Genomic DNA, 17,323 nt, shown 5'->3' on the forward strand with positions numbered 1-17,323 from the left:
CAAAAGATTAAAGCTCGTTACATTGTTGAAAATTGAGACACGTTTTTACAATTGACATGACAGTTCGCATTGGTTTTTTCACAAACACCCTTTTTTTTTTTTTTTTTTTTTTAAAATTTTTTTGGTCCTAATCGCATAACCAAGTCTTTTTGGTTTTCAATGAATCAGTTTAGTTGCAGTCACGGGATGTACAGTAAAGACATTGTGATCATGTAAGTAAACCCCAAAAAAAAAATGAAAAAAAAAGCGAAAATATGGTAAATAAATTTGTGGAAGATAATTCTGCTTTTCAATTTGTTAAAAACAAAAGAAGAATTTTAAGAGGCTGCACTGCAGCATAAGCATAAAATATACATGGATTAATTCAAGAGTAAATCTCATCCACACACTGAAGCCCAAAAAAAAAAAGAGAAAAAAACAGAAGAAGAAAAGTTTAGTTTTGCCCTTTTTCTCTGTTTAATATTTTTCTGTGTTTCCAAAATTATGTATTAAAAAAAAAGAAAAAGAATTATGCAAAAGACTGAGATTAGGTAAGCTAATGGGGAATAGTTGAGATTTGTGTGGACAGCTAATGTATGTGAATAGAGGCCCTTGCTGAAGATGGCTTTTCCAGTAACCATATGTACATATGGAAACTGGTCGTTAACGGGGACCCACATCAGAACCTTAGTCCGGGAAAGGGACGATGACGTTTCATTAGGATTTTTGTTTATACCTGTTTAACAACAAGAGGAGCTTCGCAGTTGTAAATGGATGGAGCTGATCACTGTACCCACCACTTGAAGAGACAGAACAGAGAACTTGAAAGCTTAATTCACGCTTTGGAAAAAGAAACTAGACAATGGTGCAAGCTCTTCTACACACACCCCCTCTTCTCCTTCGATGTTCTTCTTCTTCGTCTATTCCTCCTATATCCACCTCCAGGTTCGTTACCTCTCTCTCCCTTTTTTCCGTCTTTTATCCCCGTTCTCTTTGACCGTTAGATAATAGCTTATCAAATTCTTGTTTTTATTTCATTTTTTTATACTAAAACGGTGGAATTCATGTACTTTTTGGCTTTTCCTTTTCTGGGTTCTTTTTTTTTTTTTTTTTTTGGTGGGGGTATTAAATTTGTTGCAGTGGCTTCTATGGTTCTTGTTAAGCTTTTCTTGGTTGCTCAGAACGCGTTAGGAAATAATATAGAAATTGGTTTTGTTTTGGAAGCTTGATGTTGGGTTGGCTGTTAATCTATTTGTTCTTTTTCTTCTTCCTTGAAAGGAAGAATCTTTGTCATGGAAATGTTGGCATGGGTCAAGAGAAATTGAGAAAAGTAGTGCATTATGCAATTCTTACAAAATAAGAATACATTTTGTTGGATGCTGTAAATTTTATCCAAAGGAAACATGTTTATTAACATTATACAATTAATCAGTATGCAAAATCTGTGACATTTGACCTATGATCCTAAATGACCAGTCTACAATTCCCCTGTGATACTGAACAAACCAATCATATTATTTTAGTCACTGCCTTATAGATCTCTGTATTCATAACCAAGTAATCTTTAGTCTCTAGATTTGTTTACAAAGATGAGTTTTTGTTATCATACTCTTGCAGGGGACAGCCTCGTAAAATGGTGGTGAAGTGCTCTTTTTTTGAGCACCCAGTGTCTAGTGAACTCTTGAGCAGACATGTTTTATCTAATCTTACAGCTTCATTAATATTTATCTCTCAAATAAACCAGGTTAGTTGGTTCGTTGTCTTCTATTAATCTAGTAACTTATATCCTGACATTTTGACTTAAGGCGGAAGTAAAGATTTTTATCTCTAGGTTGTGAACATGAACACATTACACAATGCATCAAACATTCACATTTGCATAAAGGTAGTGCCATGATTTCAGCAAGATCTTTACCATGAATAGTGGAAAAAGAACAAATCCATGTGGTAAATACTAGAAGAAGACTAACTTGTTCAGTTTGGTGTTGCAAGAGCTAGAGGATACATGATGCATTTGCTGTTGCTATAATTGACCCACAATTTTCTTGGGTAGCCTGTTGCAGCTGATGCATCCGAGTACAGAAATATATGCCAGATTGCAAATGCTGCTGATAATATTCCAACTCTTCCACTCAATGAGGATTCAAATGAAGGAGGTGGGAAGCTAATGATGATGAGAGGCATGACAGCGAAGAATTTTGACCCTATTAGATATTCTGGAAGATGGTTTGAAGTAGCTTCACTTAAACGTGGATTTGCTGGACAAGGTCAGGAAGACTGCCACTGCACCCAGGTAATGTTAACGTTATTCCATCAAGCTATGGACATGCATAGAGAAAGTTGCAAAAGATTTAGGTATGGACATGTATAGAGAAGGCTGCAAAAGATTTATACTTGCTATTGACATTTCAAAATCAATTTGAAGCTCCTGGCAAACAGTCTAAGTACAAATAAAGATGGTTCTTATGTGTCACATATTTGTGTTTCTTATTGCTGACAAATATGAGGTTCTTTCAGTCAGAATTTACCAACATTGTTTCCAGCTGCTAAAATATTGCAAATCGTTGAATTGCAGGGTGTGTATACATTTGAGAGGGAGACACCAGCCATCCAGGTTAATACCTTTTGTGTTCATGGGGGCCCTGATGGATATATTACGGGCATAAGGGGAAATGTTCAATGCCTATCAGAAGATGATTTAAAGAAAAATGCAACAGATCTGGAAAAGCGGGAGATGATTAAAGAGAAATGTTATCTACGTTTTCCAACATTGCCATTTATTCCTAAGGAGCCATATGATGTGATTGCAACGGATTACGACAATTTTGCTCTAGTTTCAGGGGCAAAGGACACAAGTTTTGTACAGGTAACTAATTCATTCGAAAAGTATCCTGCAACTTATAAGAATGTTACACAAAGATATCTAGTCTTGTCACAAAGATATATTCGATTGCAAAGTCCATTATCAATACATCTGGTCTTTGTCTTGAAATCTTGTCTGTAGATTTTGGATGATGTTGTGCAACTGGATGTGTAATGATCACTCGTTGTTGACTAGTTTATGTCATTAGGTGTTAACTTATGCTGTATTGGTTATTAATCATCAAATAAACTTGCTCTTTCAATGCAGCTATACATCAAGTTTTGTTATGGTAGTATTGCTCTGTTACTACATAGAATCAATTGGCTACTTGGCTTTTGATATGCAGAAGTAGCTTCTCCTTAATCATCCAAACAGCATCTCGGACTTACTAATACATACAGATTATATTGATAAACTTGATATATGGCTGCTCTTGTTCATAATTGTACAACCTTTTAAATTCCTGTCAATGATATCGGAATATGCATTGTGATTAATCACTTAAAGCTCATTTGTCTTCAAAATTTTCAGATCTACTCAAGGACTCCTAACCCTGGTCCTGAATTCATAGAGAAATACAAATCCTACTTGGCCAATTTTGGATACGACCCCAGCAAAATCAAAGACACTCCACAAGATTGTGAAGTAGTGTCTAACAGCCAGCTAGCTGCAATGATGTCAATGCCAGGCATGCAACAGGCTCTAACAAATCAGTTTCCTGATCTGGAATTGAAAGGCTCTGTTGCATTCAACCCTTTTACTAGTGTCTTTGACACTCTGAAGAAGCTTGTGGAGCTATATTTCAAGTAGTTCCGTTGGCCTCAACAAAGCTGCCCACTTTTGTGTGTATTTATAGCAACTTGGCAGTGTAATTATTCTTTCTTAATGCCAGTAATTATTCAGCGTAATTTCTATGTCTGCAAGCATAAAAGAAAGTGTTTTTCTTGGGTTTTCACAGAGAAATCCTCAATACTCATTGACGTTGATGATATTTTATAATGCACACATGGGATTTAGTTGTCTTTTAAAATTGCCAAAGATGACAGAGTAGGCAAGAACATAAATTGTTGAAGCCCTCCATGCATTCATGTTCTATAGACTTCGATCATAAACAAATCAGAAAATGACAACATATTGAAGATCAAATGGGGAAAAAAAAAAAAAAAGAAATAAAAACTTTAAATTAAAGAAATTTGATCCAAATCATGCTTTCTGAGCAGAAAAATTAAGAATGAAGTTCTTAATCTCATCATTAGCGGCTCTATCAATTGCAGTTCTTCCATCAGCATCCTTAACATCGTAATTAGCTCCAGCTCTTAGTAGCTCCTCGATTTTTGGCTTGTCACCTTCAGAGGCAGCCATCATCAGCAAAATGTCAACTGGATGGATGTTTAGACTTAAAAGAGCCTCCATTTTATCATATGAACCTTCAACAGCAAGCATCCCCATATAGTTGAAATACTGCCAATAAATTAACTCAAAAATCAATTTCTTTTTTCTTTTCATGTTTTGCTTCTAAAGCAATACTTAATATTCTCATTCAAAACGAAAGCACATTTTTTTGTTTTCCAAAAATTCAAACATGCAGAAATTTTAAGGACTGAATCTGGGCAGAACCCAGTAGAAAGAGAACCAAAAACCTGCTCAACATCATCTCTGTCAAAATCATCACGGGATTGGCTTCCATAAATACCAGCACCTTCAGCATCAACACCGTTCTTACCAAATTTGAACCAACACTTGGCTCTGTAGCCGTTGGAAGGTCCAATATTAGAGGGTCTGAAACAACCAAGATTTTTTCTGATACCCAGAAACTGGGTATTGAATTTGGGCACAGAAGCTAGAGAAGTTAAGGATTTGGGGGTGAAAGATAGGTGGGTTGCAGTTGTACATGGTATGGAAGCCATAACTGAGTTGCAGAATGAACTGTAACTCAGCGTTCAAGCGTTATCACTCCCAAGCTTTCCTATCCACTCACTTCTAAGTGAAGTTATGCTAAGGTGTTTCACAACTATCTTTCTTGCTTTGCTAGAATGATCTTCATCGTTCATGTGGTTGACCAATTTTTGATGTTAGATTTTGCTGACTTTTAGAAGTGAATGTCATATTTGTCCAATTATACTTGTTTATTCTGGGGTACCGTTGGTTCTTTAACTTTATGCTCTATTCTATGTTTTTGGAATTTCTTTTTCTCTAATATAATTAATGATTTTGTTTAAATACTGGGATTACGAAAATGAAAATTATAAGAAAGAGAATTGTTTTGCGTTAATAAATAAATGTGAATTTAAATGTCTCACCTGAAAAAAAAAAAAAAAATTAATACACGTCCAAAAAGAGAAAAAAACAATATTAGATTGCTCAAAGTATCTATCTTAACTTTTCTTAAACCAAAAAGAACTCCAAGAATAGCTGAAGTTTTAGAAAGATTTCTTTTTCCTTTTTTTTTGGTTCCCCTCAGAATTGTCTCTCTCACAACTTTTCCTCAACTTGCACAGAACTTTTTTCTTGATCATCACCTACAGAAGAACTTGAAGGTAAAAATCCAAGGCATTTTCCTTTTTATTTTTATTTTCATTTATTTATTATTATTATTGTTATTATTATTATTTTATATAAGAGGTTTTAGATTTAACCTGTTAAGATTGGAAAATAACTGCTTTATTTTTCTTGGTTTGGTCATAAATGTAATGTATTTAGGGAGGGTACATGGCCAGATGAATCTGATTGAAATTGATTTGTTGGTCCTTACTTTTTGGCAAATTGGCATTGATGATGCTACCATAATAATGTAATCAGACTAAATTGCAAGACCACCTTGTCAGGAAAGGAAAGTCTTATGCTGACAACCTAACCAAGATTATAGAAGCTACTAGGTGGTACATTGACTATAACACATTTATTATCAATCTCTCTCTGGTCTCTACTTGCACAATGCTTTGGTTGCTTCCTCTCCCAAAAGCAAAATTGATAAATGATGACTTTAAGAGATGGGGACTGAGATAGAGTGGCCATCGAATAAATTTTGCTCTATATATATATATATACATACAACAATAAGGATTTTATTTAGGATCTTGGATTAAAATTAAAGTCCATGAACAAAACCTACAAGGGCTAATAAAATGGATAAATCTTAACTGTTTCGTGAGTCTAACATCTTATTAGTGCTAATAGACACCTATTAACATTTATATGTTTTTTTTTTTTTTCTACTTTAATATTAACATTTATATGTTGTTCCTCAACTTTAATTTAGTTCAGATCTTGCATAATGGAAATTTCATATATGTATGTATATTTTATATACGCTATATTAGAGAAGGTAGGAAAATAAAGAATAAAAAGGAGAGCCTGAACCAAAGTTAACCTCTGCTTTTAGCATGTTTTGCCTAAGCTTATACCCTAAGCATTGGTAAACTTGCAAAACCATTTATACCACCTCCCATTGTAAAAACAAAACTGACCCATCTTTTGCTTTGCTCATGAAAGGTGCTTAATTTGATTGAAGAAACTTAAGATTGCAAAATATCTAGAATTATTTATCTTTTTGTCTATCTCCAGAATTATTGCAAAATAAAAGCTGAAATCAATTCACCGGCCATCTTTAAATACATACAGTTGCTTCCCCCTTTCTGCAGATAATTTATTTTCATTTACTGGTTTTGTCATCAATAAAGTGTAACAGGAACGGAGAAAAAGATTAACAATGCTCATAACTATTTGAGTAAAGAAAAATCACTCCAAAGCTGATACAAAACTCGAACTTTTGGATAGAGAACCAGCAAAATCAAATGAACCCCAACTTGTCCCATAACTCAAAAGCACTTAAAAGTTGTTTTACCTGACCAAACACCACCCTATTTTTTATTTTTTCATATTTATATTTATATATATATTTATATTTTTTTTTATCCCTTGTCAATCAAGACATGAAAAGAAAACAACAGCTTACTTAGAATGGAGAAAAAAGACCCATTTCTTCCTTTTGAGTTTCATAGCCATTATTTGGTACTGATTGAACAATGAAACAACAGCACATAATAAACACACAATAATTCTATAAGATAACGACACACTAATATTGAAGGTCATGATCCAAAAATGTGGCAACGCAAGCATAATTTAGTAAATATGAAGGGCAAGTGGTAAAGTAGTTCAAGAAGCTTAAATGTTTTTAACTGCAACCACATGAATATGGTGACTTTATATATCACCACCCAATCCTTGACCGAATCAACATATGAAACCTGTTCACTTTTTAGATAAAGAACATAAGGTAAAGAAGTCATGTCAGTGAAACTCACCAAGTCTAAACAACAAATGTCTCAAACTCAAAGCAACTTCCCCACCAAGACAAGATCCAAAACCACCTCTCTTTGCCTGCAAGGCTCCTCCTCTACTCCAAACAAAGAGAAAATTTATAAACCTAGCAACATTTCCACAAGAGATGCTGAAGAAATGGTTGCATATACTCCTTTAGAAATCGGCACCAGAGGCACAGTCGGCTCCCTCGTAATGAAAGAAATTGAGTACTTCAGTCAGCTTGAATTGGGCAGCCAAGGTAATTCAAAGAAGACTCTGTCTCACGTTGCAGACATTAGTTGCTCATATAGTCATTCCAGACCCACGTTTGGATCAGCATTAGCAACCCAAAAGAAGAAAAAGAGAGGCAGCAGACACCTTCCAAGCATGTGTTCTACTATAGAAGTTTCAGACATCAATCAGCCAACTGGGACTTACACTTTCAGTTACAGGAACCTGAAATCAGATGTGGAGAAGTTGCAGGCTTAAATAATGCTCTCAGAGAGCTTTGAGAAGCTCAGCTTCTTCAATTTATTTGTTAAAGGCCTAGTCCATGCTTTATCTGAGTTTCCACATTTTATGTCCACAACTTCAGCTATGTTAGGTACTTTCTTGTCAGTTTTCTCCCTACTGGGAGTTCTATCTAAAGTTATATTATCAGAACCCAGCATTGGAATCCGATGTGTATTTTTAGGATAACTCTTTGCTTTCCGAGAAAAATCAGGGTTTATATGATTATTGTAGTTGCTGCTTCCACTGCTGCTTGCTTCATCCGATGATTTTCTCGGTTGTAGTCTTCTTGGAGTTGTACTACCAGAGGGGACAGAAACAGGACCAGTTTGAGGTTTATTTCTGGAAGATACTGGCTTCTGAGATGAAGCTTTCATGGAGTCCAATTCCCTTGTCATCAGGGAACTTATAGTCCCAGTAGCCCCTACCTTGATAGATCCTCCACCACCCTTGATAGCTTCCAATGACTGAACCATGTCTCTTTTTAGTCTCAATCAAAGGTCTCAGCAAATTCCTTTAGCAGGGAATTTCTTGGTGATCAAATTCTCATTTGGGAAAGGTAATCAATGCAGTTCAAGTGCCTGTCATGTAACAAAACCAGCCAACGCTTTTTAGATGTGAACGATATATCTAACTGCAGTAATGTAGCTTATTTTTTTCAGATTGGAAGTAGAGCTTCCTCAATAAAATTTACAGTCACTAGTAAGAGGTTTACAATTAGAAATGCTCATAAATATTGTCATTGAAAAAGAATAGGTAATGACTTTGTCAATCAGTCCAAAATCAATTAAGTGCTAACCATGCAAACCCAACCTGACCCAAGAGAGAGATATTAAGTGAAACAACCAATAGAGCACCAGCTCAAAGAAAATACGCAGGTTCAAGTTAAAAGGAAACTAACTAGACAGGAAATTCATGCGCAAGTAGATACAGAATTTAATGCTGTGAGGATAGGAGCAGATATTTTGCATTGTCTAGTGACTCTGAAAATAGAATAATGTACAAAGCAAAAAGCTAGTTTTTCGAAGGATTCAAGTCAAATTTCTCTCTGTTTCGTACACATCAGCAACATGTAAGAAACTTCATCGGCAACTCGCTAGAGGCATCTATGAAACCCCTAAATAGCCTCAAACTGGCAGCAATTAACAAAGCATACATGGGTCCAAAACCTTTCTTATAAAAGATCTATGAAATATCTGTAAAATTGAACCCAGTGCAAACCAAATTAATATATAATAAAGTTGTGACTTTCATTCCCCAAAAAGGAAAAAGAAAGGAACACAAGAAAAAGAAGAAAAAAGGCCGAAAAAAAAAAAAGGAGAAGAATTTTTGCTTCAAAGGCCAATTCCAAGTGTTATCCAAGAGTAAAAAGGCAATATTCTGGAGAAAAATAGTCACAGTTCAGAAATAAATCCATATAAAATGTGTAATCCTAAACACGAAAGTACCCAGATGAAAAGACAAGTACAGTTTCTTATCTGAAATAAAGACACTGACATTAAAATCTATCTAACCGGATGGTTAATCAAATGCACGAATTTAGAACAGAAATATTGGCATGTAGACCTGAAACCAGTGATCTAACTCTGGAAAATGCAGGGAAAAGATTATAATTTAAAAAAAAAAAAAAAAAAAAAAGAGCTAAAACATCATTTTTGATTTTTAAGCCACAAAATCTAACAAACAGCTCCATATTGATTCCCTACCATCAAATTTGCCGCAGAGAATCAAACACTAAGATCTAAATATCTAATAGAGGTAATACCATATGTACTTGGGAAATCATAAAAGATGAAGATTAGAAGCATACCAACAAGCAAGCGAGTGAAATATCTTGAGCCGAATTTGTTAGAAAACAAGCACAGAGAGAGAGAGAGCGCACTAGCTAAATCTGAAAAAGTAAAATATTAGAGAAACCCATGAAGCAGAAACCTCTGTAAATGGATGATCTGCAATTTTTTTTCTTTGGATTATAAAAATTCCCACATGGATGATTCATGTCACCTTCAACTAAGATATCCAAAATTTTCACGCACTTTCCTGTCTTGTTTGCTTGTGCTGTATAAGACAGTCAACGCAAATCCCAACGCAGTAAATCTGACACTAAATCATAGTTATGAAGAATCGTGGAGTTGGCTTTTTCTTCGTTAAACAACAACCTCTACACTGCGCTTATTTTGTAAACAATCATGATTTGCCATGTAAACGTACTATAAAGTTTTCTTTACTACTATAAGAGCACGTTTGGTTAATCATTGCTATCACTTTTTTCAACGTGATTTATAATTTAGAAAAAAAGTTAAATTAGAGAATAAGATAATAAATTATATTTTAATCTTAAAAAGCAAATCTGGGTAATAAAACAGGGAAATTATATCATCTCATCCTTATATCAAAAGACATTTTTAAAAAAAAAAAAAATTTTTTTTTTTTTGGCTATGATCTTTGTCGAAAGACCTGGTGTCCGTTGTTCACAGCACAAAGATAAAAAGAAAAAAAAAAAAAAAGAAAAAAAAAGGGAAAAAGACTTGGTGCCCATTGTCAATTACAGACAATTCGGTAGTTTGATATAAAACATGATTTTGACATAAAGAAACTACTAGTTTTTGTATATCAATCAACTTCTGCAAGTCTTTGTATATCTCACCAAATTTCTAATGCTTTTATTATTGTCAACATGATAGATTTCCTTCAAATACAATCAACCATCAATAATGTTTCATCAATTCAACCCATAAGACATATATGTTAAACCGCATGAATCTATTGATCAAATCGGAACGCATAAGGCTACGACCTGGCCCAAAACAAAGAACAGAGAAAATGAAAAATAGGCTTTTTAGGCCCCAAAGGTCTATATTGAAGGCTCTGAGAAGGCCTGGTTTGTATTTTTTTTTGCATATAATTGAGATATTAAATCTTTTCTCGTTTGTTTGTTGCATATGATACCATATGATCATTATATTAATCAACATAATATTCCAACGGCACGATTTTTTCAAGTTTTTACATTTAAAAATTATAAAACAAGTATGTCATTTATGAAATATTAAGGCTTTGGAATTTAATCATTTGACTCAACTTCCATCACCAACCTGGGCTACCATTACAAACAAAATCCCAACTCTTTTAACAAACACATTTTACCCACTCTGCCTTATTTTATTTTGCAAAATTGAATTTCCAAATCCTTCATGTGCTACCTTATATTTATTCATTGAATCAAAACTGTACTCTTGCAGCTTCCTCATACGATTTGCTTCCCACTTCTCATCACCCTTTTAAACTATTGACCATCAAAACAAAAAAGTCATACAAATCAACGGCCAAGATCAAATCCAACCCGGACCCACATAAAGTTCCATAATTTCAAAGATGAAGCTCCAACTCAAAGCAAAAAACCAATTGGCCAAATTTGGCCTGTTTTCCTATTTTAACCCCTCTCTCTCTTTCTCACTCACTATCTCAGATCTCACATCGGCTTTTTGCGTCGATTTGATTTTGGGTTGACATGATTATGTGCTAATTAATTAGCCTTTGCTCTCACTCAACCCCCCGAAACACTTTCTCTGTGCTTCTTCAGGCTTTGAATCGAAGAATCCACATCTGCATTTTCCACTGCAAAGCCCAGTACTCCTCTCTGCTATTCAGGAAGTACCCATTTGGCCAGAATGAGTTCTCATGCACCCAGAACCTCAAAACCCACGAAGCCCCCTAACCACAACCATTCAACTTCAACACCACCACCACCAGCTTCTTCTTCTTCGAGATCCTCTACCTCATCGTCTTTGTCGTCCCACCTTGCCATGGTCGAGCTCAAGCAAAGGATGCTAACCTCCCTCTCCAAGCTCTCAGACCGAGACACTTACCAGATCGCGGTTGAAGACCTCGAGAAGATTATCCAGACCCTCTCACCGGAGGGCATTCCAATGCTCCTCAATTGTCTCTACGAAGCCTCCACGGACCCCAAACCGGCAGTGAAAAAGGAGTCCATTCGGTTGCTTGCGACGGTCTGTGCCTCCCATGGCGATTCCACATCGACCCACTTGACCAAAATCATTGCCCACATTGTCAAGAGGCTCAAGGATGCAGATTCGGGAGTGAAGGACGCGTGTCGCGATGCCATTGGGGCTCTGTCGGCGCAGTACTTGAAGGGTGAAAATGGTGGTGATAATGGAAGTCTTGGGTCGGTGGTGACGTTGTTCGTGAAGCCTCTATTTGAGGCAATGGGGGAGCAGAACAAGGGGGTGCAATCCGGTGCTGCAATGTGTATGGCTAAGATGGTGGAGTGCGCTTCGAACCCACCTGTTGCGGCGTTCCAGAAGCTGTGCCCCAGGATCTGCAAGTTGCTTAACAATCCCAACTTCTTGTCCAGAGCTGCGCTCTTGCCCGTAGTCTCGAGCTTGTCTCAGGTTTACGGTGCTTCTTTTCTTAAAATTTAGCATTTCTTCTTTGTGCATTGTCTAATTTTGTGAATATATTTGTGTGGATAACGAAGCATTTTGGGTTGGTAGCAGAATTTGTTAGATACTAGGCTATCTTAGTTGAGCGAGAAACAATATATTCGTTTGTGCAAATCGTATTCTTTCTTTTGAGATTCCGCAAAGAACTTCTTTGGAGAATCACAGAGACCTTTTTTTTTTTTTTTGGCTGAATTGTAGAAGGGCTATCTTGTTAGTAATTCACCAAAATGATATTTCAAATTAATGGTAACGGTTGTTAATGGCGAATTGAATGATGTTGTTTTAAAATCTTACACTTTTACAGAGTTTGAAATTCAAGAAAAAGGAACCTAATTTCAGTCCAAATTCAACTGCAGATTGTTTGGAATTCCTTCTTCATACATACCGAGAAAAAAAGATTCATTCTCTCTTTTTGTTGGTGTTCTTTTTTTATCCATTGTACGAATTCATAGCAGTGGGTGGAGCTTTTCGTCTTTCGCTGTTTCATTTGTTTTTATCCTCCAGCCATCCACATGGAAATTTTGTGCACAGATTTTGATATTATTTTGTGTTTCAAATTGCTTCTTTACGGTATAGCCTTTTGTTGATATTGAGCAATTTATGTTCATTGTGCGACAGTAAGAATGAATATTGCGAAAGGCATTTATATATATTAAGGATCTCAATCCAAATAAGTATAAAATTGTTGCAGGTAGGAGCAATTGCACCACAGTGTTTGGATAACCTATTGCAGAGCATTCATGACTGCCTTGGAAGTTCAGATTGGGCAACTCGTAAAGCTGCAGCTGATGCATTGATAGCCTTAGCACTGCATTCAAGCAACTTAATTAAAGATGGCGCTGCTTCTACACTGACTGTGCTTGAGGCCTCTCGTTTTGACAAGGTTGGTCTTTGCTGTCATATTTCTTAAGCATAATACTTTTTCCCTTCTTGACTGTGTCTGCTTGATAATTACTAATTTCCACATTTCAATTATTTCTTGGAGATTACCAAGGTTAACAATGCACCTATTAACATTGATTTGCAAGTAACTAGTAACTGTTATGTACTCTCAGTAATAGTATTAAGGGGACTGTAGAGCAGGAAAGACCGCCTCTTTGCTCAAGGTATCATACTAAGATGTTAATTGGACTGTTGAATTTGGTGGAGACAGAGTATTATTACTTTTAATGTTCTTACTCTTTCTACTGTGGAATATTTTTTGAGAGCTCAGAATTTCGATACATGCATTTCATTCTTTACTTTGGTGAAGTCCATGTTTCTTGTATCGTTGTGTGACTAGAAGTTAGTATTGAAAAGTAGTTATTTTTCGGTTTGTGATCTGAAAATAGTTTGCATATGAATTTTAAACAAACTAATGGATTATGGTGACTTGTAAATTTGAAAACATGTGTTTGATATAGAATTTGGAAATGGTTTTTAATCTTGTAGTGGTAAAATTAAATTACATATGTAAAGAGAGAGAAAAATAAAAGTTGGTGTTAGGGGATTGAGAAAAAAAAAAAAGAGAGAGGGGGGGAGGGGATCTACTTTTTTGTGGTTTCAATGTTTCTTTTTTTTTTTTTTTTTTTTTGTCTTTTTTTTTTTAAAACAAGGACACAGAGAACTGTTTAAACTGAAACCAAATCTGGCATAATCTTCTTGTTACAGTTCTTTTATACTTCCCCGCCCAGGTACTAAGGTTTCATAGTACTTTACACCGAATATTTATTTAAAAAGTAATAGAATAACTCTCAAAAGAAGACAAAATTATAATGTTCCACTGCAGAAATGTGATTAAATAGATAACAAAATTTTGGCAATTTTTATGAGGAAAGGTTTTAGGCTCTGATTTGTTATGACTTATGGATGGATTCTCTAACAATCTTATCCTAGATTAGTTCAACTATATTGTTGATGAGATGAATCAGATACACCATGTGTATCATCCAGAAACACTAGTTGAAGTTATGGAAATATAATGGCACTCCTAAAATGGACAACTGATCTTTAATTGGTTAAGAAACTATTGATGTATTGAGTATATAATTGTTTTCATTCTCGTGTTGTAGTTCAAAGTATTATATTTCTATTATTGTTTCCTTATGTTAGCTATCGCAAGTAGGTCCTAAGGTCCCATGTGAATCTGTATAACTGAGGAGCATGCCAGAGTTTTGAGGATGATAACAGTAAATGCAATGCTAAATGGAATTGGAAAAATTTGTTTTGCAATTATAGTTTCTTTTGGTCCAGGGTTCGATTAATCATGATTTATTCCTTTCATAGATAAAACCTGTCAGAGACAGCATGACCGAAGCATTGCAATTATGGAAAATGATTGCGGGGAAAGGAGATGGAGATCCCAATGATCAAAAAGGCTCATCTCATGGTAAGCTTGTAGTATATTTATAAATATATGTTTATATGTTTTATATTATGTGAGTCTTATTGTTTATTTCCTTTTGGGTAATATTATAAATAAAGAAAGTCCTGCACCAGCTGAGGTGTCAGGAAAAGATGAGCTGAAAAATCAAAAGGCTGAGAGAATAGAGCCATCAGCAAAAGGATCATCTAATGATTCTTCCCCTACTTCAGATTCTGTAACTAAAGACAAGGGTAGTAATATTCCCGACAAAGCAGTTGTAATATTGAAGAAGAAAACACCTGCCTTATCAGACAAAGAGCTAAACCCAGAATTCTTCCAGAAGCTTGAAACCAGGGGTTCTGGTGAATTACCAGTAGAAGTAGTTGTTCCGCGAAGATATCTCAGTTCTTCAAACTCACATAATGAGGAGGAATCAGAGCCTACTAATACAGACTCAAAGGGAAGGTCAAACCGCATTGGAAATGTCCAATCTGATGATTCTCATGGAACATTCAGTAGTAAGTATCGCAGCATAGATAGAGCTGGTGGTTTTTATCCTAAACAACGAGATCACGATGATCTGGGAAGGGAGAAATTGCCAGAGGAAAAGGCAAATGGAAAAGACTCCAGAATGAGACCACATGATGTTGATGATAAGACTGACATAAGGGAGTCATCCAGCAATCGTGCAGGTTTCTCCAAAACTGATGGTCAATCTGAAGGATCTTTTAATAATAAAGGAAATTGGTTGGTTATCCAGAGGCAACTATTACAGCTGGAGAGACAACAAGCTCATCTGATGAACATGCTCCAGGTACTCTCTCTCACTCTCACTTGTTTTACTTTGGTAGTCAATGTATACACACTGGCACTGAGGGGTTCACATATCTACTCCCTTAGTTGAACCTAGGGTCAATCCCCTGTTGACAGAGGGCATTACCAGTGGGACATGACCTGTAGTCACTCTGCAAGTATTCTCAATTTCTGTATTAAAAAATGGTTCTAAATTTGTATCCATCTTGAGAGATTGCATGATAATTTTTTTTTATTTTTTATTTTATTTTATTTTATTTTATTTTATTTTTTGTATTGTAGGATTTTATGGGAGGTTCTCATGATAGCATGGTAACTTTGGAGAACAGAGTAAGAGGCCTTGAGAGAGTTGTTGAAGACATGGCACGGGATTTATCAATATCATCTGGAAGGAGAGGTGGTAATTTCGCAATGGGGTTTGAGGGATCTTCTAACAGACCTTTGGGTAAGTATAATGGATTCCCTGATTACTCTAGTGTGAAGTTTGGAAGGGGTGGGGATGGGCGGATTCCCTTTGTAGACAGATTTTCCCAAACTGATGGAATTGCTTCAGGCATGCGGGGAAGGGGCCCATGGAGGTCAGATATGTCTGAGGCTTGGGATTTTCCTACATATGGTGCTTCCAGAAATGGGCAGATTGGCTCAAGGAGGGTTCTACCTGGTGGTGCTATGGATGGTAGGTCGCCCAAATCAGAACATGAGAGTGATCAGGTTTCCAGCAGGAGAGGTTGGGAAAAAGGAGCTGGACCTGTTAGGCTTGGTGAGGGGCCTTCTGCAAGAAGTGTCTGGCAAGCCTCAAAGGATGAGGCAACCCTGGAAGCAATTCGTGTGGCTGGAGAGGACAATGGTACATCTCGGACAGCAAGAATAGCTATGCCAGAACTGACTGCAGAGGCTATGGGAGATGATAATGTTGCACAAGAGCGGGACCCAGTCTGGACTTCTTGGAGTAATGCAATGGATGCCCTACAAGTGAGTGATATGGATTCAGCCTACGCTGAAGTTTTGTCCACAGGAGATGATATCTTACTTGTGAAACTAATGGACAGAACGGGTCCGGTGGTTGACCAACTCTCAAATGAAATAGCAAGTGAGGTCCTGCATGCCGTTGGACAATTTTTACCAGAGCAGAACTTGTTTGATATCTCTTTGTCATGGATTCAACAGGTATAAATTTATTTTCAAAATCATAATTGACTTGGGAAATACTCTTTTTTTGTTGCTTGCTTCTTGATCTGCCAGAGTGAAAATATAGTAATTCTTTTATGCCTATTTTTATTGTCATGAATTAACATGACTCTTAAAACTTGATCATTGGCGGTTCTTTCCCAGAACTTGTCTTGGAGAGCTAAGTTAGGTGGTCTTTTAATAACTGAATCTGATGTAATTTAGTTCATATTTTATACATGAGTTTCTAAGGAAAGTATTTGAATATGATAGGATTTGAATATGGTGGACGCAATAATAAAATCCAAATTTCCAACATACCAGCCTTTTTGGTTTTTGATAGAAATTTTAGTTTGTGAAGCATTGTTGAACGGCAATATTCTCAATTTTATTGCTTTTGGTGTCTGGTTATGGATATGCTTCATAAGTTGAATCAAATTTAACCTCTAGTTTGATTGTCCATCTTGTGCAGTTGGCAGAAATAGTGCTGGAACATGGACCTGATGTGTTAGGAATTCCCATGGAAGTGAAGAAAGAGCTTTTGTTGAACTTACACGAAGCTTCTTTAGCAATGGATCCACCGGAGGACTGGGAAGGTGTGATGCCTGACCAACTTCTGATGCAGTTAGCATCAGCCTGGCGAATTGATCTGCAACAGGGTGATAAATAGTTCCTAGTTGCAGATTCTATTGGGTATTTGATTTCTATACTTGCTTTTGCAGTGGGTGATTTGATGATCAATAGTTCCTGTACAAATTCTTTTTTCCTTGCTGTTGCCTACTGATAGTTGCTTGTTTGATTGCTGATTTAAACCTCCTATCAACTAAATCCGAAAGATGAGAACATTCTTCATAAAACGAGAATAACAAATACAAAACT

General features: G+C 36.0%; 5 protein-coding genes across 8 annotated transcripts; 3 read left to right on the top strand and 2 right to left on the bottom strand.

Moving 5' to 3' along the window:
• The first annotated feature begins 277 nt into the window (after positions 1-277).
• LOC107432341 (chloroplastic lipocalin) lies at positions 278-4,018 on the top strand. The gene is made up of 5 exons (XM_016043466.4): positions 278-924; positions 1,597-1,723; positions 2,033-2,272; positions 2,555-2,845; positions 3,374-4,018. Exons 1-5 carry the CDS (start codon positions 842-844, stop codon positions 3,650-3,652), a joined length of 1,020 nt encoding a protein of 339 aa, XP_015898952.2. The 5' UTR covers positions 278-841; the 3' UTR covers positions 3,653-4,018.
• LOC107432350 (protein LHCP TRANSLOCATION DEFECT) lies at positions 3,883-4,821 on the bottom strand. Its single transcript, XM_016043478.4, has 2 exons — positions 4,483-4,821; positions 3,883-4,303 (listed from the first exon to the last, which is right to left on the bottom strand). Exons 1-2 carry the CDS (start codon positions 4,747-4,749, stop codon positions 4,046-4,048), a joined length of 525 nt encoding a protein of 174 aa, XP_015898964.3. The 5' UTR covers positions 4,750-4,821; the 3' UTR covers positions 3,883-4,045.
• Positions 4,822-6,819: 1,998 nt separating this feature from the next.
• LOC112491197 (uncharacterized) lies at positions 6,820-7,636 on the top strand. The gene has a single exon (XM_025072337.3). It carries the CDS (start codon positions 7,133-7,135, stop codon positions 7,634-7,636), a length of 504 nt encoding a protein of 167 aa, XP_024928105.3. The 5' UTR covers positions 6,820-7,132.
• LOC107432175 (uncharacterized) lies at positions 7,633-10,040 on the bottom strand. 2 transcript variants are annotated; one of them, XM_025072340.3, is made up of 3 exons: positions 9,662-10,040; positions 9,468-9,548; positions 7,633-8,238 (listed from the first exon to the last, which is right to left on the bottom strand). In XM_025072340.3, exon 3 carries the CDS (start codon positions 8,131-8,133, stop codon positions 7,633-7,635), a length of 501 nt encoding a protein of 166 aa, XP_024928108.3. In that variant the 5' UTR covers positions 8,134-8,238; positions 9,468-9,548; positions 9,662-10,040. The 2 variants fall into 2 exon arrangements, with proteins under 2 accessions (XP_024928108.3, XP_048326685.2); XM_048470728.2 differs by having other exon boundaries at positions 9,468-10,040.
• A 978-nt stretch (positions 10,041-11,018) lies between these two features.
• On the top strand, positions 11,019-17,247 carry LOC107432268 (microtubule-associated protein TORTIFOLIA1). Of its 3 annotated transcripts, XM_016043381.4 has the most exons (7): positions 11,021-12,069; positions 12,812-13,003; positions 14,386-14,488; positions 14,584-15,278; positions 15,560-15,722; positions 15,831-16,444; positions 16,917-17,247. In XM_016043381.4, the coding sequence occupies exons 1-7, from the start codon at positions 11,329-11,331 to the stop codon at positions 17,112-17,114; spliced, it is 2,706 nt and encodes a 901-aa protein (XP_015898867.2). In that variant the 5' UTR covers positions 11,021-11,328; the 3' UTR covers positions 17,115-17,247. The 3 variants fall into 3 exon arrangements, with proteins under 3 accessions (XP_015898860.2, XP_015898875.2, XP_015898867.2); XM_016043374.4 differs by having other exon boundaries at positions 11,019-12,069; positions 15,560-16,444; XM_016043389.4 differs by having other exon boundaries at positions 11,019-12,069; positions 14,695-15,278; positions 15,560-16,444.
• The last annotated feature ends 76 nt before the right edge of the window (positions 17,248-17,323 follow it).

Source organism: Ziziphus jujuba, chromosome 1 (genome assembly GCF_031755915.1).
Source record: "Ziziphus jujuba cultivar Dongzao chromosome 1, ASM3175591v1".
Taxonomy (NCBI): Eukaryota; Viridiplantae; Streptophyta; class Magnoliopsida; order Rosales; family Rhamnaceae; genus Ziziphus; species Ziziphus jujuba.